This window comes from Malania oleifera, chromosome 5 (assembly GCF_029873635.1).
Source record: "Malania oleifera isolate guangnan ecotype guangnan chromosome 5, ASM2987363v1, whole genome shotgun sequence".
Classification (NCBI taxonomy): domain Eukaryota; kingdom Viridiplantae; phylum Streptophyta; class Magnoliopsida; order Santalales; family Ximeniaceae; genus Malania; species Malania oleifera.
The window spans coordinates 16,909,586-16,934,953 of record NC_080421.1 but is presented as its reverse complement, the minus strand read 5'-3'; the positions used below and the strand labels follow the sequence as shown (position 1 = coordinate 16,934,953).

The 25,368-nt window shown below is 36.2% G+C and overlaps 2 protein-coding genes across 2 annotated transcripts in view; one reads left to right on the top strand and one right to left on the bottom strand.

Moving 5' to 3' along the window:
* Positions 1 to 25,368, bottom strand: part of LOC131156543 (uncharacterized) — a 54,135-nt gene that overhangs the window by 3,631 nt on the left and 25,136 nt on the right. Inside the window, exon 2 of the mRNA XM_058110314.1 lies at positions 23,054 to 23,184. The gene's annotated coding sequence lies outside the window, so the exon portion shown is untranslated. The remainder of the gene's footprint in view (positions 1 to 23,053; positions 23,185 to 25,368) is intronic.
* LOC131155863 (uncharacterized mitochondrial protein AtMg00310-like) lies at positions 3,461 to 4,207 on the top strand. The gene has a single exon (XM_058109313.1). The coding sequence runs from the start codon at positions 3,461 to 3,463 to the stop codon at positions 4,205 to 4,207; it is 747 nt and encodes a 248-aa protein (XP_057965296.1).

Sequence of the window (25,368 nt, the reverse complement as noted above, 5' to 3'; positions counted from 1 at the left end):
TCTCTCATATTCTTTGCTAGACAATAAAAGAGTAAAAATAGGGTAAATAATGACAAGATTTACTTTTTTAAAATTCATTAAACATTAATGGATTTTAAAATTTTGAATGTGCAACAAATTAAAATTTGGAAGAAGTATAAATGTAGCCATAAAAATTTCATTTCTAGATTATAATTAATTAATCATAATAAAAATAAATTTATTTGACTAATTATTTTAGTGGACCCAATTAATTTTTTTTTTTTTAAAAAGGCATGTTGGGGGCTCCATTAAGAAGAGGGGCAATTGGCTCAACATCAAAATATGAGCATTGAAACTCATGTCTAGCACGAGACATGTGCCAAGTTATATTTGGAAATGTAAAAACAGCTATCCAAAAGGGGACAATGGGAGGAAAACAAGATGTACTCCAAAGAAAAAGGCAGAAAAAAAAAAACAAAAAGAGAATTGCAATAATGCTGCCTTCCAATCCTTAACCAGATCACACAGCGACACTCTGAAAACACCCAAACTCTATCCCACAACAAACATGGACAGATAATCTGATCCTCGGAAATTCTTGCATTCCTCTCAATCCATAAGGTCCACAAAATAGCAAAAAAGCGCTGCCACAAAGAACAATTCCCTTCCTACTCTTGCCTGAACCCCAATATCTCACCAACACAGAATCCACCACCCTGCCCATGGAGGCATCCAAGTTTTCACCAAATCAAGAAGTAAAGCACTCTAGAGGGGAGGGGCCACCTAGCAATAAAGAAGAAAGTGAGCATTCATTTCAATGGACTCACAAAACCTTACACACATGTCAGGGTTGGTGGCCTTGAACGGCATTCTGATATGTAACAAATCACATGTGTTTTAATCCTCTTCACAGTCATCATCTAGACAAAATTCCGAACCTTGGAAGGAACTTTACCCTTCCAAATGATGTGGGTCCCCATGGGAAAAGGCTTGGGGAAGGAGATTTACGGAGGTGAAGAAAGATTAAGAAGAAAAGAGGCCTCAAAAATCACCCTCCCAACCCTCTAATCTCCCCTATTGATCAGGAAAAACTGATCTGATGGAAAGCTCATCAATCTCTCTTTCAATGAGATTCCTGAAAATAGAAGTCTCCCAAGAAAGAGAGTCCCCCTCACAAGAGAAAAAAGCACTGATAGGTCACACGTGCATTGTGAAGGGTGAACAGTCTGAACATGTAAGCTTCACCAACTCCAAAGAACTCTTACCCAACTAAACATCCTCCCAAAATTCCTAACTCTGTGTCAAGATATGAGTTCCAAGGCTTAGCATACCCAGAGTCCTTTCCTATAAAAAGTCAGGTCTCATGTCTTTCTAAAAGGGAATTTACAGACACATTCAACAAGTGGGGAAAAAACACTCTAGCCTACACCTAGAAACTCTTGGCAACCCTTTTCTAGAACAAGGGCTGCACCAATAGTATACAATGATCAGCCAGTAGTCAAAAAAAAAGTCTGACTGTTCTTTATGATCCGTTCCTCACTTAAGAATTCATCTTTCATGATCAAGCTTGCACCCACGAATAATACAAACCTATCTTCTCATTAGCTATTAAGCTTGTCATCTAGATCCAGTTGATTAGGGAACATGCACTTCCAGCCCTCAAGTTAGGAAAGTTTATTTGGAGATAAAATCAAAGGATTTATTCTAGTTTCAAAGAATATACCATAGAAAGATTGTATCCGTTCTTTATTTAATACAAAAAATTACATTTGGTTCACCAAAATGTCTATTCCTAGGAATAGAGTACTTATAATATAATAATTTGATATGTTAAGGAATGAACATGAAGGTCATGGAAATGTCTTTTAGTGGGAGGAGGTTCTCATGGTGTAATGGACATGAAGGTCACTCTCATAGCTGGGCAAGGCTTGATAGAGCGGTTATGAATATGAGTTTCTCTAATACTTTCCCTAATGCTCATTTGGAGTATCTAATGAGGAAGTCGTCGGATCATAGTCCTATGGTTATCAATTTTGACAAAGTGGAGATGAGATATGGTACGTCACCTTTTCGTTTTCAAAATATGTGGTGCTCTCATGACTCTTTTATTGATTGTCTGATGAAGGCGTGGGTTGAGCCAGTTTATGACCAGGGTCTTTTGAAGCTTGCGGCCAAACTAAAAAAAAACAAAGAGAGCGCTTAGAGCTTGGAATATGCTGGTTTTTGGGCGTGTTGATCAGAATATTAAGGAGTTTGAGGAACGTTTGGAGACCCTAGAAAATCAAATGCTATGTGATTCTGACCCGAGAATTGAAACGGAATTTCTTCTCACCAAGCTAGATCTGGAAATATGGGAACAAAGGGAGGAGACTAGATTGGCTCAACAAGCAAAAAAATCTTGGCTTAAAGAAGGGGACTAGAATTCGAAATTTTTTCACGCGGTGGTAAAGCAAAGAAGGAAGAATTTTGTGATTTCTAAGATGAATCTTGCGGATGGGAGTGTATTAAACTCAACATAGAGCATTCATCTAGCGGCAACTTCTTACTTCAGGATTTTTTAACAGAAACAAGAACTCATGAAGTGTCTGACTTATCAACCGTTCTAAAGAAAGTTATTACTGAAGAGGAAAATGAGCTTCTTTGTCAAGATCCTTTAGAGGAAGAGGTAAAAACTGCTCTTTTTTCCATTCCTAAAAAACAGTAGCCCAGGTCCTGATGGTTTCGGCTCAGCTTTTTATATTTCTTGTTGGGATGTGGTTAAAGAAGATTTATTAGAGACTGCCAAGGATTTCTTTAATGGCACTAATCTTCCAAGGTTTTATTCTTCTTCGTATATAGTGCTTATTCCAAAGGTGCAGGATCCAAAAAGTTTTGATAAGTTCGCCCCACTAGCCCTTGTTCTGTTGCTCATAAGATTTTTTCTAAGATTATTGTACAATGCATGACTGGTTTACTTACATGAATAATATTGCCAGCGCAAGGGGCGTTCATTCCAGGCCGAAGTATATTTGAAAATATTACTCTTGCTCAGGAGATGGTGCACTCCTTGAACAAAGAGAATGTAAGTGGTAATATTATGGTGAAAATTTATATGGCAAAGGCATATGACCAAGTCGACTGGGATTTTTTGCTTGGGGTGTTAGGAGGGTTTTACTTTCTCTTCAAATTTTTGTAAGTTGGTGACTGAATGTATTCGGACTCCTTGGTTTTCCATTATAATGAATGGTTCTTACAAAAGATTCTTCAAACCCCCAAGAGGTTTAAGGCAGGGAGACCAGTTATTGCCTTATCTATTTATTGTCATGGAGGACATTTTATCTCGTTTGCTGTAGAAAAACTATGAGGAGGGGCGTATTGGCTGTTTTTCACACCCTGTGGGGGCTCCTTTGATTTCGCATTTACTCTATGCAGATGACATTTTGGTTTTTCTTAATGGGGAGAAACGATCCATGCAGTGTCTTATTAAAGTTTTGGGGATCTATGAGCAGTGGTCTGGAAAATGATTAGCAAAGAAAAATCAGCTGTCTTCTTTTCAAAGAAAATTCCAATATGGTGGAAGCGGAGTCTTATAAGATTAACGAGATTTGTGGAGGGAGTTTTCCCGGTCATTTACTTAGGTGTCCCGCTCATTTCTGGGCGTTTAACGATTAGATCCTTGGAACCTTTAGTTCAAAAAATAAAAAAGGAAGGTGGCTGGGTGGAAGTTAAAGCTGCTCTTGCAAGGTGGTCGTCTAATTCTTTAAGGCATGTTCTCACTTGTATGGTGACTCATTTGTTGGTGGTATTAGACATTCCGAAGGCAGTCCACAAGAATATGAATTCTATCCTCTCAACGTTCTTTTGGGGTGAGATAAATGGAAAGCCGAAAGTGAAGTGGTGCTCGTGGTCTAAGCTGTGCAAGCCCACTAGTGAGGGTGGTTTGGGTGTTTGTGATTTTGGTGAAGTTCAAAAATCTCTACATATGAAATTTGCATGGAGACTCATGACTTTAGATAATCTTTGGACAAAATTCTTCCGTGCTAAATATGTGAAACAAGGACATATCTCTATGGTGGTTCCTAAAGACTCGAGTTCTCGTTTTTGGAAATCAGTTATGTGGGTTTTACCTCAGGTGACGGAGAATGTGCAGCTGAAGGTAAAGAATGGCAAAGGTTCGTTTTGGTTTGATAATTGGTTGGCTAGTGGCCCGCTTTGTCTACAATTTAACAATATTCAAAACCCTCTGCTTAATATTAAAGATGTGTAGGTGGATGGTGTCTGAGATAGACAGCACTTAGTGGAGTTGGTGGGTAGTGACAAAGCCGAAGAAGTCATCCAGAATATTGCTTGTGGGAGACCAGGGGAGGATATTCTAACTTAGAAACTCAATGATAAAAGAAGTTACACGTCATCAAGTGCATGCAATTTAATTAGAGTCAAAGGGCCACATGTAAGGGATATGGATTGGTTGTGGCACAATCTCTTGCCAAAGAAGGTTAGCGTATGTGTTTGGAAGGCTCGTTTTGACAGCTTGTCATTGGATGAGAAAGTTCAATCCTTGGGAATTGCTCTTGCTTCTCGGTGTAACTGTTGCAAACTGGGGCAAACAGAAACCTTGAATCATGTGCTTTGTTCGAGCAAGATTGCTGTGAAGGTTTGGGATTTTGCCGCTACAGCCTTGGGGGTTCCTTGTACGACTGCAGTTTCTTGCATTTGTTGTGTTCAACAATGGTTTACTTATGCTAAGAAATCGACTCAGAGGGGTGTAATCATTGGTATCTTGCCGAGTTTAATAACTTGGAGACTTTGGATGCGTCGTTGTAGAGCCCGAATGGAAGGTGCTAAGGAATCGGCTGAAGGAATTTGGTTGGCAATCAAGGTTTGGATTAGGAGGATTTCGGAGAATATGAGATCAAGCGGAACCCTTTCTACTCAGGATAGCAAGATTCTAAGTACTCTTGAGATTCCAATTATCACTCTGAAGGCACGGACTCATTGTGTGGTTAGGTGGAGGAAACCTCGGGTTGGGTCCGAAAAATTGAAAGTAGATGGTAGTTGCCGTGGGAATCCAAGGACATGTGGAGGGGGTGGTGTGATTCGAGGTTGCAGTAGGGATTTCCTGAGTGATTTTTCTTCCTTCTTTGGCTATGACTCTAACAATAAAGCTGAACTTAGGGCCCTGACGAAGGGAGTGCGGATGTGTAAAGATATGGGTTATATGAATGTGGAGATTGAATGTGACTCTAATGTAGTGGTTAATTGGGTTATTTTTCGGAATTGCATGGTATGGTATTTGTGGGATTTTTGAGAAAAGTTGCTTGAGGCTCTTTCTATGATTAATTTCACCATTGCTCACCAATTCAGAGAAGGAAATAAGGCTACAGACTTCTTGGCACGTCAAGGAGCGGAGGGCACAACTATGAGATATCTAGAGTTTGATTCTTTACCTCATCTAGTTAGAGGCATGATACAACTTGACAAAATTGGTATTCCTAATTTAAGAGTCTAATGTGTTGTTTTGTCTTCGTTTCATTTCTTTTTGTTTGTAGCTTGTTTTGTTGTAATCACGGTTTTCCTCCACCATAAGTGCGAGGTTTTCAAATAAAAAAAGGAGGTGTCATTCTCTATTAGAAAAAAAAAAAGGAATGAACATATTCACAATAAGTTAAGCATAGCACCAATAGAAGATAAGAGAAGGGCGGTTAAAATGTTTTGGACGTTTGAAACGCAAGACAAGGTTTGTTGTTGTTGTTGTTGTTGTTGTTTTTGTTGTTCATACTTTACACCAAAAATTAAAAATAAAAAAAAATAAAAAAAATGCACTACTACTATGACACACTTGATGTCCTAATCTTTTCAGACACAACTAGTCCCAAGCTCGAGTAAAGGAGGAGGGTTGACAATCAACATAAAACTTGTTAGATCATTATGATATGAATCTTTACTAATTATTAGTTGAAGCGTCTCCTGTGAGTGACTCATTGCACTTATACCATCTGGATGTAGCGAAAAGTGGGCAAGGGTAGGCTAAGTCATCCTGAAGCGGCGAGACATGTTGGCACTCTTGTACGGTGTCAAATATGCGAGGATTTTCACATCATTTTGGACGTAGGCAGGTAAAGAAATTAGTTCAGAAGACTAGAATTAAATTAGCAATTTGAAATATAGACACTTAGGAATAAATCATGGAGATAGTGGCCACAATAATTAGAACAAAAATAATGTAATCTTGCTTCAAAAAACTAAGTGGGTAGGGATGAAAGCTAGAGAAATTGAAAATTTCATATTCAAACTTTGGTGAACTAGAAAAGAAAAACATAAGAATAGGGCAAGAATCATCATAGATAAAGACTTTAAAATATTGTTGCACATGTCAAAAGAGTAAAGTATAGAATCATAAAAATCAACATGGTCTTACGACAAGAGATAATAAACGTCATTAGTGCTTATACTTCTCAAATAAGTTTAACAGAAAATATTACAAGACAATATTGGAAAGATACAGAGTATTATATAAAGGATCTCATGGATAAGAAAAATATTTATAGGAGTTGACTTGAATGAACAAATTGTAGAGGATAATAAAGTTAATGAGAGGATACATGAAGGACATGGATATAAAGATAAAATGAGCCTGCAGATATGATTTTTAGACTTCGCCATACCACGTGATTTTATTATAACGATTACTTGCTTTAAGAAGAGAGAAGAAAACTTAATAACCTTCAAGAGTGGAAAAAATAGAAGTCAAATAGATTTTTTATCATCTAACAGGGTCGATCTTTTATTATGTAAGGATTGTAAAATTATCCCATTTGAAAGATTAACCACATAAGAAAAGAGTTTTAGTTAAGTGTTAGATATATGTATTAGAAAATGAAAATGACAGGATACTGTAAATCAATGCAATAAAAATAGGTGCTGGAATCTAAAGAGAGAAAATATAACAAAATTTAAATATAAAATTATCAAAGATGGTGATTCGACAATAGAGGATAGTGTAAACACAAACAAACATTCTTTAGAGTAGGATAGCTAGTTCTATTAAATAGATAAAAGATATTTTAGGTAAACCAAGAGGAAGATTCTTGGATAGCAAAGAAAGTTGGTGGTGGGATCAAGATGTCTAAAATTCTTGTTTATGTCCAAAAAGTTGTAAAGACAAAGTATTTAGCATAAAACATGGCAAAAATGCAGAAACATGGAAAACTTTGAAGGTATAAAGAGGCATCAAAAGATGCAAAAAAAGGTCTTTAGTGAAGGTAAACATATATCATTTAATAATTTATATGCTAGAGTAGATACAAAATAAGGGGAAAGAGACATATTTAAACTTGCTAGAGCTAGAAGAAGAAAGAGCAAGGAGTTAGGTAATATTAAATGTATAAAAAATGAGGATAATATTGTCTTGCTTAAGGAAGAAGACAAAAAAGAAAGGTGGCAAAATTACTTTAGTAAGCTATTTAATGAAAACCAAGTAGAAGGTTTAGATTTAGAATTGACAAATGAGCAAAAGACTAAAATATGATATCTATTTGCAAAATTAGAGTTAATGGAGCTAAGATTGCATTAATAAAATGAAAAATGGAAAAACTATAAGATCGGATTACATCCCAAATGAAGTTTGGAAATGCCTAGGTGATAATGAATTATATGACAAACTATTCTAATTAACACAACTATAAAAACTAGGAAAATGCCAGACGAATGGAGAAAAAGTAGTGAAGCACTTTAATACCTATATAAAAAAAAGTAAAGGAGATATTAAAAAATGTAATAACTATTGTGGAATTAAACTTATGAGTCATACAGTGAAACTATAGGAAAGTGTTGTTGTCTACTACAGAAGCTATATATATCTTTTAGGAAGATTAATTACAAAGTTTAGGTGAAAAAGAGGGACTTGCATATCGTTTTTATTGACTTAGATAAAGCATATGATAGGGTACCTAAAGAAATTCTATGGTGGGTTTTAGAGAAAAAAAACATTGTGTATGTAGTAGGTATACTTGATGTCTTTAAGGATATGTACGATGGAGTAATGACTAGCATTAGGACTACAAGTGGAAACGCTATGAAATTTTCAATCACAACAAGTGTAACATCAAGGATCTGGCTCAAAGAATCTGCCTTGAGCCCTTATCTTCTTGCTCAAGTGATGGATGAACTCACTAGGAGTATCCAAAATGAGGTTTCATTGTATATGTTGTTTGCAAATGATATTGTTTTGATTGATGAAATTAGGGGTAGAGTAGAAGCTAAGTTAGAAGTATGGATAAAAGCTTTAAAATCTACAAGTTCTAGGAGAAATAGAAATAAGACAGAATATATAAAATGTAATTTCAATCATAGTAGCAAGAATATTGGAGAAAATGTTAGACTTGATGGTCAAGGAATCAATAACACTTGTAGATTTCAACACCTTGAATATATTATGCAAGCTGAGAAAGAAATTGAAGAAGAGGCAATGCATAGAGTTAAAGTAAGTTCGATAAAATGGAGAAGTGCTTATCGCAGAATACCCTTAAAATTAATATGAAAGTTCTATAGGACAGTTGTAAGACCAGCTATGCTATATGGATCAAAATGTTGGGTGATTAAGAAACAATATATTCAGTAAGTTGCCAATATGAAAATGCTAAGATGGATGAGTGGTAAAACATTTAAAGATAAACTAAGGAATGAACGTATTCGTAGGAAGTTAGGTGTGACTCCTGTAGAAAGTAGCATAAGGGAGGGATGTCTCAAATGGTTTGGGCATCTACAACGTAGGCCAAATAGTGCGCCAGTAAGGAGAAAACTAGTTATTGTGAGGGGCAATAGAAGGGGTAGAGGTAGACCTAAAATAACTTGAAATAAACTAGTAAGAATTTAGCCTTTATGTTTTTTAATGCCCACAAATGCCCCCACTTGAAGGCTTCTATGTGTGCCAACTCCTCATGCAATAAAGACACAAGTCCTGAAGTTCTTTTTCCCTTTCTCTTTCCATTTTTTCCCAAAATTAAGCTTGTTTTTTTAATTTAAAAAAAATTAAAAGGCAAAAGGCGTAAGGCAAGCCGTTTTAGCCCTTAAGAGGTGAGGCATAAGCCTTAAGGCATATGACCGTAAGCATTTTGAGAATTTTATTTATAGATAAAAATATGTAAATAGATTACATAAATTTTAAACTAAATAAAAAACTAAAAAAAATCACAAATATATTGCGAAAAAAAGTTTAATATAGTTTGCAAACTACTTGTCGTACACTCAAAAATTGCTAGCTTGATCATTACAAGAGAAAGCCATAACATTACAAAGTTCATGTTATTTTCAAGATTTATTTTGGAAGGGCCGAGGTCTAAGAGTTTTAAAAATCAACTTATATAATCACATTCCTTTTATATAAACATGGAATAAAATATTCTAACCAAATCTAACTTGAGAATCGCACACTCAAAATGCATGAGCCTCAATGTATAATGTGTTGGCCCTTTTGGGAATTGGTATTCTAGATTAAGCCTCAAGGCAAGTCTCAATTGAGCCAATTAGAACATTGTAAAAAAGAAGGGAAAAAAAAAAAAAAGTTTGATTTGAAGCCCATATTTAGATTAAAATCAGATTTTTTTGGTCTCCAAAGCCTATCACTAGCCTACATGCACCAACTTAAAAAGGCACGTTCCTAGGGTTTTGTAACACCCACCCCTTTTCTTGTCTTTCTAGAGTGCCACCACTCTTTCTTTTACACCACCACCTTGCTACGCAATCGGCAAGGATTATCAACAATTCATCCATAAACACTATGCATCTAGTGTCGTTACAATCATCATATCCTATCTCTCAACTCTCTCTCTCTCTCTCTCTCTCTCTCTCTCTCTCTCTCTCTCTCTCTCTCTCCTTAAACAAAACATGGCTAGAATCGTTGATAGACAATAAGTCTGAATTACCCTAGTTGAACAAACAAGCCAAATGAATGTTCCGATCAGATAACATATAATTACATCGTTGCAACATTTGTTTTTCCTCAACTAGCAGGGATGATGCTCTTGAGACACCATATTTAACGCTTACCAAAGTCATTTATTGGAGCATATAGCGATCAAATCACTGCTAGATCATACAAGAATATCACCAAAGCTAGGCACTCTTTCCATCCCATAACTGATTTATAACAAATCTTCAAGAGGTATGCCTCTAGTCTCAACTCAAATCAATTTTCATACTCTTTTATTATCTGGATTGCACGTATCCTAAGGTTTGAGAGTTGCAATCAACCTTATTTTTTTTAATCGACAAAATTCAGGGAAATAGAATTATTTTTTTAATCAACAAAATTCAGGGAAATAGGATTATGGAGTCTTCCCAGACCAATATTTGTTAGTTAAGAAATTTGACTACCAAAAGTCACAAAAATCATAGAGCTACTTTGCAATTACCAAATATTCAAGGAAGCCAAAACCAACTATGATCATTCTATCGAATTAAAAGAATTGACATTCCCTACAAAAGATTACGCTCAAAAGAGAAAAAAGAAGGTTGCCAATGTCCAAACTTGAATTTTGGAAATGTAGACCTCAAATCTTTTTAACTGAATAAGTTGTATCCAACTATTAGATCTAAGGTTGAATTTCACATCATAAAACCATTTCGGACTCATGTGAATGCTAGAAGTTGTACCTAGAATTTTTATAAGTATAGGTGTCCAACCAAATGTTGGAGAAGAACAGTGGTTTTTGTACATGGCCGCATGAGGAGGAAAAAGAGAAAATATCACTTAAAAGCCTGCTCCATTTGTTCAAGTGAGGCAAAAACAGTATTTTCAATCACATGTGCCTAGAGGAAAACATGAAATGCTTTGGAAATCGGTTAAGTGGCAAAAATATAAGACATAGAATGGAATCCTGTATGTGCATGTATGGCTATCTGCTGGAGAGAGAGAGAGAAACCCGTTCATGTACTTGAGTGGTGAGAGAAATGAAATTGCATACATAACACATGTAAATACAAGCATCATAAGAGGGTTATGGAGAGAATTCCCACATCTTGCTAGCATGCACCTAAGAGAGAGAGAGACGGAAAATTAATGCGGTCCAAGATAGAAAAATGGTCGCTCATGAAATTTAGGTGGTCCATAAAAATTTAAGAGATCAATGAGAGAGGATTGGTGGTCATGGAATTTTTTAAGTGGTGCAAGGAATTTAAGTGGTCCATGAGAGAGGATTAGTGGTCCATGAGAGGATTAGAATTTGACTTTCTTTTTTTTTTGTCTTTCAAAAATTATATAAAAATATACACACACGCATATATATACATACATGTGTGTATATGTGTATATATATATATATATGTGTGTGTGTGTGTGTGTGTGTGTGTGTGCATACTGCTTATTTATCTCTTTATCCACCTTTTTTTTACCATTTTTATTCATTTTTTTTCCAGGTTCAACACTAACACTAATTTGACAGTGTTAGCTTTGTTCCACTTTTTGTAATTTTATGGGTATTAGAGGTAGAGTACTAGCGCCTTCTCATCAATTTGCCTTATCTTATGTGCTTTCTAACACAAATTGCATGCATTCTTATGACTTGATGATTGCAATTTCTTTATTTTGCTTCAATTGCACAATATCCCCCAATGATGTGACTCACAACTCCATGCTACATTTTTACTTGGTAATTTGGCTCACAAGTACTCTTGCCCACCTAGGATAATCCTTCCCAATGGTTGGACTCACAATAGCTCCTTCTGGACTTATCGCCAATGTTCTTAGCCCATTATTTGATTTACAAGACTTTGACCATACAAGATGTTCTTACCCAATGATCCGACTTGTAACAACTTCTTTTGGAATTACTTTGTGATGTTCCTACCTTGTGGTTTTACTCAAGGTGGTTTATTTTGGATATTTTGTTATCTTCCTAACCAATGATCCAATTCACAACAACTCTCTTTGGTTATCGCGTTGTTCCAACCAATGGTTTGATTTGGGGGTCCTTTTGACCACCATGTAGTGATCTTACCCACTAATGCGCCTCCAACAATTCCTTTTAGAATTACTGTGTGATGTTCCCATCTTGCAGTTTGATTCGCAAGTCCTTTTTGACTAACCTACAATTATTCTACCCAATTGTGTGATTGACGATGGCTCCTTTTGGACTTACCATGCAATGTCCTCACCACGGTGCCCAACTTGCAAATGAAAGTCTTAGTTGTTGTATCTCTTTATTTTGATGAATATTTCCATTTTCTTTTTTTCTTTTTTCTTTTTTTTTTTTTGAAACAAAAAAAAATTCTATTTTCAAGAAGATAACTATTACAAAAAGGCTTGGCTTGGTAGTGATAATCTCGTGGAAGTAGCTGCAAATAGTTGGGTAGAGAAAAGACGTTACCATCAATTGTCTAAATATTGAGTCTAGCACTCCTCAAATAGAAACTTCTATCTTCCAGGCACACTGTGATTTCTAGGACTGATCACCTAGCGGCTCTAACCATGGAAATGTTGTGAAAAACATGCTAAGATAAACTCCCGTTGAGAAAGTACCTGCCCTAAAAGGTGTCTTTGGCAGCATCAATTTCACAATTTGTATGTGAAGGGTTGATGCATCCCATTTACAAGATCATGCTAAGCATTAATTAGAGCAAGTTACTCGATTCTTTGCACTCAAGCAAAGCTTTTCAAATAGAATTTCTAGCAATGAACAATCCACTCATAATGATTATAATTTGTAAACATAGGAGTGCAACTCATTGAGGGATGAATTGACTCTAGCTGATGATAAATACGAGCAACTGAGAGAGAAATGGAGTCTATAAAGGCACACAAGAAGAAACTTAGTCAAACATTTCCACTAAAGAGATTCGGATTGCTAATCAAACGAAGATGACTACCATAAATACGCAATTTTGGGCTATTAAAAACATTACTCCTTTAAGTCAAGAGGAAGTAAGTAGAGTCTAGAATCCAAGCTTGGATTATTAGAAGAGGTTCAAGAAGAGTTGAAGAGCCTCTAGTGATTATCTTGGTTTTTTTATTGTGTATTTTTTATTATTTGCTTCCACAAGATAAAGTTGTAAATTTGTAATGCATTCATCATCAACCAATTTTAATAAAATGAGATAAATGAATATTGTGGTTCAAGATTGTGGTTAATCATCCAAATTGCACATGCACTTTCAATTGCTAATGATCACATCGTGATGTAAACTAGGAGCATTCATATGAGACCACCAATTGGCATAACAAGGTGATCTGAGCTCCAAACGTAATAACTTGTCCGAGAATAAAAAATGTGAACACCGAATAAAGTCAACACTTTCCTACAAAAATGAAATAATTGTTCTCGACTGCCAAAATGATAATTACTTCCAAGCCACTTCGTACGTCCTGGTAAAAGTAGACAAGGCTCCACAACATGGTGATCCTCTATTCGAAGAGTTGAGAAATACTTGTTAGTCCTGAAGAGGTGGACATATTTATTGTATTGGCTAATACAAGAATTACAAAGTGTAGTCCACACCATCAAAGAAGCAACCTTAAAGGTCCTAGGTTGAATATAGCCCAGATCATTCACTGGAGTATAAAAGCACACAACTAGCATAAGAGGAAGGCCGCGAGATGTGTCTCACACCGATCACAATCTAGCACATCCAAATTTACAAGTCTAAAATCACTGACACAAGAAGAGAAATTTTGAACAGGTTTTGACAAGATAAGACTTCATATTTGATCTTTTAGTAGGATTATAGTACTTTCACAAGCTCTTTAACCAAAACTAAACCCATTTAGAAAAATTGATTTTGGGTTTCTTTTTCAGTTGATCTTGAAGATGATGGTAGGCAATGAACAAATGACGACAACTAAAAGGAAGGTACGGTTTTCCTTTCCTCTCCCTACTTGTAAGTTTTGTTGCAGAGCGAAATTCATGAAAAAAAAAAAAAAGGATCCTACAATAGGACGACAACCCATCTTGCACAAGTCTCACAAAGAGATATAGATTTCTCCCATCCTCTTAATATGTAGTGAGTTAGTCTTTGGACACCAATGCTCACGGAGAGCACGGATGATGCTTGCATTGGGTCCATATGTAATCGAGGAGCCATAAACAACATCTAGGAGATGGACTTTGTTTAGGAAGTCCTTGCATTGTAACATGCCACTCCCAATAAAAAGAAATGTATGAGAATTCTCTAAAAAAACAAAAAATGTGCACCTGAACTCGCATTCTTGGATTGTAACTAGTTGAGAAGTTCATTGAAAGGCTTAGCATGAGCAACATCTTGATGATGTGAAGATAACAAAACAGGTTTTCTCTCAGCATCATCTCTCCAACATTACTAGGGATCAGAAGGACGACAAGCATGTCCTAGTCACCAGAGAAGCTAACAATAATAGGCTAGTGCACGATGAACTATGTTCCCTCATTGGTATCATCATTATCATCATCCCAAAGGGGGTTTTCATAAATAGTTTTCTTGAAAATGGTTATTTTCTATTTCAAAATTTAAAAAAAGAGGAAAAACGAAAAAGGGCATCAAAATAAAGAGATAAAACCATCAAGATCGCCATTAACAGGCTACGCATCAAGGTGAGAGCATCACGCGGCAAGTCCAAAAGAAGTTGTTGCAAGTCACACCACAGGGTATAATCCTTGTCGAGTGATTAAAAAGAACTTGCAAATCGAATTGTGGGAGGGGAACATCACACATTAAATCCACAAAGTTGTCACACCACTAGGTAAGATCACTACAGAATGGCCAAAAAGACCACCAAATTGAACACACATTGGAACATTGCACAATAACCAAAGAGAGTTGTTGCGAATTGCATCACTAAGTAGGAGCCTAAAAAATACCCCAAATGAGCCACATTCTGTCAAACCACGGGTAGTAACATTGCATGGTAAATTTGAAAGTAACCATAACGAGTCGGACTACTTAGTAAGAACATCATGAATGGTCAAAAATCCAGCAAATCAGACCACCAGCTAAGAAAATATCACACGATGAGTCCAAAGGATTCATTGCAACTCCGACCATTATAAGGATTATTATAGGTGGGCAAGAGTGCTTGTGAGTAAGACTAGCAAGTAAAAATGTTTCATGGAACTATTGTGAGTCATATCACCGGCAATATTGTGTAATTGAAGCGAAAAAAAAAAAAAATGTAATCATGAAGTCATAAGAATGCAAGCAACTTGCGTTAGAAAACACATGAGATAAAGGAAATTCGAGCAACGACACTAGTACTCTACCTCTTATACCAATAAAATTACAAATAGTGGAACAAAGCTAACATTGCAAATAAGTCCTAAACAAAAAATAGTGAAAAAAAATGAATAAAAATGATAAAGAAAGTGGAGAGAGAGGCGAACAAGCAGTACACACACACACACACAAGCATATACATATTTATGTATGTATGTATGTACGCATGTATGTGTATGCATATATGATTTTTGAAGGACAAATAAACAAGACAAGTCAAATTCTAACCCTCTCCCATGAACCACTTAAATTCCATGGACCACTTAAAAAAAAATTGCATAGAGTGCCAATCCTCTATCATAGACCATTTAAATTCCATAAACACTTAAAAATTACATGCACCACCAATCCTCTCTCAACAACCACTTAAATTTTATGGACCACTTAAATTCCATGAACCACCATTCTCACATGGACCACATTAATATTTTCAAAACCACCATTTTTCTCTCATGAACCACATTAATTTTGCCAACTCTCTCTCCCTCTCTGCACCACCAATCCTCTCTCATCAACCACTTAAATTTTATGGACCACTTAAATTCCATCTCACTCTCTCCCTGGTACAAGATTCCATTCTTTTTCTTATGATGCTGCCACTTACTCAACCACTTCCCAAAGTATTTCATGTTTTCCTCTAGCCACATGTAAAAGAAAATATTCCTTTTGCCTCACTTGAATGCATGGAGTAGACATGCAAGTGATCTTTTCTATTTCTCCTCCTTATGCAGCCACGTACAAAAACCATTGTTCTTCTCCAACATGTGATTGGACACCTATACTTCAACATGTTCCTATATCCTCCACGGAAAAACATGGCAAAGATTCTAGGAACAACTTCTAGCATTCACATGAGTCTGTCCAAAATGGGTTTAAGATGCAAAATCTCAACCTTAAATCTAATTGTTGAACAACAACAACCTTCTACATTTCCAAAATTCAAGTTTGAACAACGACAACCTTCTTGTCTATTTTGATCCAAATCTTTCATAAGGAATGTCAATTCTTTTGATTTAAAATAATGATCATACTTGTGTCTTGGCTTCCTTGATTATTCGGTGATTGCAAAGAAGCACCATGGTTTTAGTGATTTCTAGCAGTCAAATTTATTAACTAATAGATATTGGTCTAAGTAGACTTTATAACCCTAGTTTCTTAAATTTTGTCGATTAAAAAAATTGACGTTGATTGCAGCTCTCAAACCACAAGATACATGCAATCCAGGTAAGTATGAAAGTTTATTTGAGTAAACAGTAGAAGCGTACCTGTTGAACATCAGTTGTAGATCATTTGTAGGATGGTAAGGGTGCCTAGCTTTGGTGATAATCTAGTATGCTCTAGCAATGGTTTGCATTGCTATATGTGTTAGATATGGTGTCTCAAGAGCATCATCCCTACCAATTGATGAACAACAAACGATGTAACCATGAAATCATATGTCATGTGATTGAAACATTCATCCAGCCAATTTGATTGGAGATTCAATCAGGATGCTTCAAACTAATAGTCCATCAACGATGCTAGCCAAGTTTTATTAAAAACCACACCCCAAAAAATAAAATAAAATAAAAGAGGATTGAGTACCTGTGATTTGAGAATCTGAGAATGATGATTGCAACGATGCTAGATGCACAGTGCTATAGATTAACTATTCATAACCCTTGTCAACAGTGTAGCATGGGATGGTGTGTAAAAGAGTGGCGGCACTTTAAAGAGACAAGAAAAGAAGAGGGTGTTACGAAACCCTAGCAACATGCCTCTTTAAGTTAGAGCATGTAAACTAGTTATAGGCTTTCAAGCCCAGAAAAATATGATTTTAATCTAAAAATGAGCTTTTCCCCTTTTTTGAAAGAAAATAGGTGCTTAATTGAACAGCAGATCACAAAAAAAAGGTCGAATACTTCTTATCCTTCTCTTACGTGTTGTTTTTCGTAGTACATTAGGCACTAGCTTCAAGAGAATACCAAAAAGTCTTGATCCATGTTGTCTTGCGAACCCCCTTTTCAAGGAGCCAATGAGAGCTTTTATAGGCCAAGACTAAGGTGGCAAAGTTCCCATATTTTTCATGTGCCCTTGTGTATGGAGTTTGGGAAAATGGACTAGCTAACCATATTTCAATTTGTCAAGCACTTCTTTTTATTTTTGATAAAAAAAAGAAATTCATTAGATAAAGAAAGAATATACAATCATGAGAGAAGACATCTCCTTAGCAAAGTCTGATAATAATCCTTAGGAAAACCAAAAATGAAAAAATACAAAAATAAAAAGGGACAAAAGAAACTCAAGACACCCTAAGAAGAAGCTGTCAATCGCGTTGAACATCTAAAACACACATTCTGTTGAAATTTCCACAGCCCACATTCCACAAAGAAGCCATAAAAAGAACCTTTTCCGACCCCAACCAATATGGTAACTTCTTTCCTTAAAAAATATGTAGATTACATTCCTTCCACAAGCCCTAAAACACTGCAAATAAAGCACAATTCCATAATGCAACTCCTTTTTTCTTCCTCTCAAACCCCACAAAAGAAATTGCCAAGAACTCCATTGTTCTAGGACAAACCAAGCTTTTTTCAAAGTAACTGAATAACTTGTTCCAAAACTTCCATGCAAAATCACAATGCAAGAAAAGATGTCAAAACATTCTCTAAACAATCAAAGCAAAGCATATAAAAATTAGGAAGAAGAGCCTTAAAAGATCTCCTCATCTGCAACAATCATTAGTCTTTATCCAATTGAGCACAACCAACCAAAGAAACACTTTGATTTTGGGGCGGGAGGGGGAAGGAGGGGGTTTGACCTTTCATGTAACCTTGTAGAGTGGAAAGGAGAAATTTGTCTCAACCCAGAATTCGAAGAAAAATTTACAAGAATAAACTCCAGAAGAATCCAACAACCAATACCGACTATCATTTTCGAGAGATGCCCTACAATTATTCGACATAATCAACAAAAAAGATAGCTCAATAGTTTCTCTATCATTCAAGGCTCTCCTGAAGCGAAAATCCCAGGAAGGTAAAGGACCGCCCAAGTCTACACTAAATGAAGAAATGGCACCATTTTTCACTAAGCTCAAGCAAAAAAGGCAAGGAAAATAGGTGGATAGAACAACATTCTCCATGCAAAGGTCTTTTCAAAAATGGATATTACAACCCTTACCCAAAAAAAATCTTGTATGGGGAATAAAGAAGGGGTAAATCTAAGATATAGCTTACCGCGGATTTCGCGAAGAGCATCTAAAGCCCAAATTAGTATCCCATCCATTCCCATCAAGTCAAAACTTACTTTTGATAACTTTATGCCACAATGAAGAAACCTCTAGCGGGAACTGCTAGAGCCATTTAGCCAAAATAGTAGTGTTCATAGACACCAAATCTCAAAGACCCAAACCACCCTCCCTCTTAGTCCTACAAACGACCTCCTAACTCACCAAATGATCTCTAGAACCTGCAACCCTTGAGCAAAGAAAATCTCTCATAATTCTTTCAATCCTTACCAGCGGCTGCCACTGGAATTTTAAAACTATAAAAGAAAAAAAAAAAAACACGAACAAAATACTAGAAAGATAGACTTGAATTAGTGTAATCCTCCTTTCCAAAGAAAAAAGGGATCCCTTCCACCCATCTAAACGCTTGGACACTCCACCACTAGATCCCAAAAACTAGGTGATCTAGCATTACCTCCCAAAGGAACCCCTAGATAGGACAACGGCCAAACCAGCATGTCTTTTCATTAAAACCAAAATCCTTTTTTTACATGTGGCCCAGTATTGAATCCACTGGAATAATTAAATCTATATATATATTATTTTTAACTAAAAATAATAATTTTAGGCATTCATATTTTTTTAATGCCTACAAATGCCCCTACTTCAAGGCTTGTCTATGTGTGGGATTGTTGTGTGATAAAGACAAGCCTCGATTTTTTATTTTTTTTCTTTTTTTTTTCTTCTTAAAAAGGAAGGAGAAACAAATTTTGATTTGAAGCCCATTTTTAGACTATTTAGACCTCTCTAGGCTACTGTACGACACAATATAGGGGTAAAGTACATATACAATAAATGCCTACTCAAGTGCCACACGCAGGTGGTCTCTGGTATCAGGGTGGCTGCCGTCTGTGTCCGCCCTCTCCTTGCTGGTCATCTATATCTGGTCTCTTGCCCTGTCATCGTCCTGTATGCCTATCATCTCCACCCTGAGGTATTGCATCATCATCAGCCATATGAAGCAGATGGGGAGACAAAATATATAATGGTGCAAGACGGGAACGAGGTGGCATGACTGGTGCATCCGCGTCCTCCGCATCTAGACTGTCGTCTAACAGGAATGACATGGATGGGGTGGTAGCAGAGTCGTACGGGGTACTTAAACTTGAAGACCTGGAGAATGAAGGAACATTTGCAGCGTACGACCTGTTGCTGGACGCCTTCGCAATATCAGCTCCTATCGAACATGCATAGGGTGCTGACGAGCCAAATACGTACTTAGTATGTACAACAGGCGACTCACCTGAGTAGCTCCGTGAACCACTGGATGCACAATGAGCATGTCCTCCTCGTACTGGAGCTCCTCGACCTCCTCGTGTAAGCGGGTCAGGTCGAGGTACATTGGTCCATTGTCCGTCCTCGTGGACAATCATCAATTCAGCTCTCACCAATCCATGTACTGCATGATCTTGAGAGATCATATCTACCTCTTATAGTACGTCATCATGCAGTATATAACAAAATTTAGTTAATACATTCATATAATAAAATCCACATAACAAAAGTACAATGTGTGGGTTAATGTCTACATACTAGACTCATATATACAGCGATGGTCCTGTCCACAAAGTGTCGTGTGATGGTCCTATACAACCTAAAGTATGGGTCATCCTAATGCAAAGGACCATCCTCGAACTCCACTAGGATGATATGCTCTCTTCGATGTTGTCATGGATCCACATACATCCCGTGAAAAGTCATCCAGTCGGTCACCCCTTGACCGTGTCCATCAACTGCATAAAGGTTGTGCGCACGTAGATGTACCCCCAATGTCGAGAAGGGGTCGGGAATGCCCTAGCGATAGCTAAATTGCCGGTCACCCCTTAACCGTGTCCATCAACTGCGTAGAGGTTGTGCGCATGTAGATGTACTCCCGATGTCAGAAGGGGTCGGGAATGCCCTAGCGATAGCTAAATTGCCCACATAACTTGGTCAAGGAGATACCACTCGACAAATTGCACATGAAAACAATAACTAATTCAAATAAATTAAATAGGAAAAAAGAATAAACCCTAACCTCAAATTGAGGGTTTCCAAATCATGCTTCCAATCACAAAATTTGCTTAAATACAACCAAATTGAATGTATCAAATACTAATTTATACCACAAACTGACACAATTTTTGAATCAAATTTTAACGAAATGATATCAAAGTTTAAGCAAAAGGAAACACACCTCTTCTCCCATTTATATAATACTTTCTTTCCTAACGTTCGGTTCCCCCCTTATCTAACAACAATCCCCTCTTCCATCGGCTGCAATGGTCACCTGCTGCAGCGTCCAATTGTCCAGTCGGTCAGTTGTCCTTTCTCTTCGGCTTGCTACTCTACAATTTCGCGAGAAAAAATGGAGTAAGACTTAAAAAACCTGAGCAAAACTCGTTGGATGATCCAACGATTTTTGTTACTATGCGTCAATCAGCGCCTGGCTCTCCTAAGCAAAACTCGCTGGATTGTTCAACGATTTTTAAGCGAAAAGACGTTGGACCATCCAACAAGCTTTGACCATAACGCGTCAACCAACAGGCAGCCCTCCTTGTTTAAATCTCGTTGGATGGTCCAACGTCTTTTGCTTAAAAATTGCTAGACCATCAACAGATTTTTACTTCACATTAAAGTGGGAAATAAAGTTCCCAGCGAACCTTAATTAAATATTTTTACATAAAAAGTAAAAAACTCCTAATAAATGTGTTGTTGCGACCTCCATCCAGCGATTTTTACTTCGCATTAAAATGGGAAATAAAGTTCTCACCGAACCTTTATTAAATATTTTTATATAAAAAAAACAAAAAAAAAGGGAAAAAACACCTAATAAATGTGTTGTTGCCACCTTATTAAAATGAAAATAAAAAATAAAAATAATATCAATAATCACTTAACATAAATAATAGCTCGATTTTCTATAATTAATTTACAAATAAAAAGGTATAGTGTTATTTTAAAATGTTTGACAACTAGTGTATAAATTTTAAATTTTAAATTTAAATTTAATTTTATATAAATTTAAATAAAATAAACTATGAAATTATATCCAAGTTTACTATCCAAACACAACCTAGTGTCTGAAAATAGATTTTGATCATGGGAAAAAAAGGGCTTTGGATGCCCTTTCCGCGATTTAACGATTCTGCGCGTTTGTGTGTCACCGAGCAGGCAAGAAGTCGCAGGAACGCCTTCAGCCTTAAACCCTCATCAACCGGACTTAAACCCTTAAACCCTATCATCGCACTTTCACTCTCTCTCTCTGTCTCTCCCCCCGAACCTAATGCGTGGCTATTGTGGTGCCTGCAAGTCAAACTTCCCTTTCAACCAAAAAATCATTAATTTCTCATTATTATAGCGAAACTACATGCATGTTCAGGTATGCTTACTTCATCCTTCAAACTCATTATGTAATACCATCTTGTGCTTGCATTTGAACACTATTATCGATCTTGATTTCACTTGTATCCAATTGAATTTCTTATGAACTGCTCTTTTGCATTTGGTTGTACTTGGAAGCGAAAAATCGTAACAACATTAACCAATACTAGTTGTATGATTGGCTAAATGTCTTACTCTTCTCAATTATGCTCAGATTGGCGCCAACCTACGAAGGTAGGTGCATTTCAAAATATCTCCCATCTGCACGGCTTGCCCAAAATCAATTATCCTTGACAACTGCAAGCTCAACACAAATTTCATACCACGGAGTTGGAAACAAGAACAAAGAGACTGAAATTGATGTTCTATTCCGTTCATGCAATAACATTCAGCTTGCTAAGAGGCTTCACATGCTTCTCGTGGGGATGGGGAAAGCTCAAAGCATCTTCATCGTCTCTAAGCTTGTTAACCTTTATGGATACCACGGTTATGTCACCTTTGCTCGCAGCATTTTTTATCAGATCCCAAAGAAAGATGCATATGCCTGGAATTCTATGGTCTCTACTTATGTTCGCAATGGATGTTTCCATGATGCTTTGAATTGTTTTTATCAATTATTATTGGGTTCAGGAGTTCGACCTGATTTCTACACATTTCCTCCAGTGCTGAAAGCTTGTGGAGATTTGGTAAATGGGATGAAGATTCATTTTTGGGCTTTTAAACTAGGTTTTGAGTGGGATGTCTTTGTGACAGCTTCCTTGGTTCATATGTATTGCAGGTTTGGAATTGTGGGTATCGCTGCTAAATTGTTCGATGATATGATTTAGAGATCTAGGTTCATGGAATGCGATGATTTTTGGTTATTGTCAAAATGGGAACGTTAGTGAGCCATTGGATATATTGCAGTAGCATCTTTCCGCAATTTAACTTAATTCCTTTGTGAAAGAACTCTTGGGACTTTAATCTGTTCAACATCATATAGCTTCTCAAAATCCTGAAACATGTGAAATATAGCATGGTTTATTGTGTTTATATTGATTAATTGAATTCTTAATTTAAGTGTCTTGAGTGTGTATGCTTGCTTGTGAGGGTTGAATCAACTAGGACTAGGTCACCCTACCCCGTGCCAAAGATTTATTACCTAAAAGAATTTAATCAATTTTTTGAAAGCAAAATCGGCCAAAAATGAATACAATTTGAGGAACAAAACTTGCATGAAAAAGAAACACAGTATAATGCTTTTACACTGATCAGTAGCCACAGAACCATTTCCAGCTGAACTTCCCAATGTTAAAGCTCCCAGCATAATGACCATTACACTGGTTAAACTCTTCCATAATATGTCTGATCATCCGGTGTCTTGACCAAAATTTTTTCTGGAAGCAGGAACAAAATTGTATTTATGCTTCTGTCCAAGTTCAAGATAAGTATGCCAAGCCCTATCGAAAATAATTCTTGTTTTTTTTTCCTGAAGACAAATCCAAAAAGTGCACATTTTTCGGGCTATGAATCCAGATACATAACAGTGCATAGCATATTTAAAACATGCATTGGGCCAAAGACCAAAGCAAAGCACGGGACATGACACTTAGACATGCTCGAAGTTGATTTGAGCATAATTTTAGACAAATAAGCAGTTTTAACCTTTTTTTACCTTTCATGGATTGTTAGAACTGACAGCAGTATTTTTTTTGGGACACCAAAGCTGAGAGCACATTAATATAGACTCTGTTTGGGTTGAAAAATTTGTATGCGCAGGAGGTAGAAATTTTAGATTCATCACATCTGGAAAAACAGTGCCTAATTAAACAGCATCATCCCAGAGTCAAATATTGATCCTTTCTCTGCTACAGTACCAGATAACTTCAACATTGATGTGTCGCTCAATTAAGCTCTGAAGCAGGCACAGAATTTTTAAGTGGAGAGTGATGTTTTCATCATGTCATTAGTTCATTAAATGAAGTTAAAATGATGCTTACAATTTTATTTTCGTTAAGTATTAGTAGCTGTTTTAACTGAATCCACAAGAAAATCCCCCAGGTCCCAAAGATATTACTCCCTTACTCAAAACTATCAAGTGGCGCATGATTTCTTGATTTCCTCCAACGCAAAAGTTATCATGAAAGTTCCATTAAATCCATCCTCTCCCTCCGCACCAAATTAAAAATCATGAAATAAACTTTAAAAAAAAAATGAAAAGAAGAGGAAAGAAGGCAAACAAGGTTTATGTGGTAAAGTGGTAAACCCTTCAAATTCAATATAAGGAGATTCACCCTTCAAATTCAATATAAAGAAATTCATGGTAAAACTCATATCTATCTTCACAATTGTAAAATGGGTAAACACAAGACTATCATTGATCACTTGATGCGAAATACAATGATACAAAGAAGGTTTAATATAACAGCTACAATGATCTAACCAAGAATAGATAACCTATTTAATCTACCTAATAAAGTAATACCAAAATTACCAAATATTCAATTGATCATAACCTAAGACTGAAATGAATTAGCAGGTTATCCAGTGTGTCTAGCTCATTTGTCACTGCACTCTAAATCCTAGAAAACTGTGATTCTCAAATAAAATGTTAATCCCCCTTGTAATTAATGTTTCTTATGAGGGAAGAATCCCAAAGATCCAATAAAGACTTTTAAACATAAGAAAAAATGGGCAACTGAGGAAGAACTCAAACTAGAAAAGCCAACTGCATGGGAAATTCACTGCTTGAATAGGCAAAAAACACAAACTAAAACAGGTTTGAACAGGAAAAACGCAGCACCAGATGCTTGAACTCAAACAATAAGAAATGTTACTTATGATGAGCTCATATTCTCATAGAAGATCTAAATCACTGTCAAACCTAACCTAACAAACAAAATAGGCCAACCTTCCTTTTCCTTTATTTTTTTTTTCTTATAATTTCAGCCTGCGTCTTTGAGCTCCAAAATTAACAATTTTCCAAATAACTAGAATTTTTTTCTATAAATCATATAAAACAAAAAATCAAATACTTGTACCAACAAATATATAAACAAATAAAATATATTGCCTACAAAGAATGCTCTAATAATTCATAACATTTTGTCAATAAGCTCATGTAAAGTTTCCCTACATGCACACCAATTCTAAAATCAAGAGATAACAAGGAAAAAGGCACAAATTGTTCACAAAGAGAAATCTTCAAGATAAGGAGAAACTAGGGAGGCTAACTTAAGTTTTATCTCCAGTTGGAACAAACTTTAATTGTCTTTATTTTCGTAAACTAGGGTAAATATAGAGATTTTCTCCCTTACAAATTGATTGGATATTGCATACAAAGACCCATATGCTTTCAGTGAATCAAACTACAAAATCTCATCAAAGTTTCAAAACAAGAACAAGAAGGATTAAGGCACTCTGACAAACAGGAAAAATCAAAGCATTGGTAGCACAATGGACTCAAAACATTAAAAAAAAAAATTAACAAGGCTAATAGGCTAATGTACTCAGCAGGTTAAAATCAGGTTCATAAACCCTTCTATGCACTTCCAAAAAAAAACAGAAATTCTTATGGCTGC

Coding starts and splice junctions, on each gene's coding strand:
- LOC131155863 (XM_058109313.1), top strand. CDS start 3,461: ATGATTAGCAAAGAAAAATCAGCTGTCTTCTTTTCAAAGAAAATTCCA.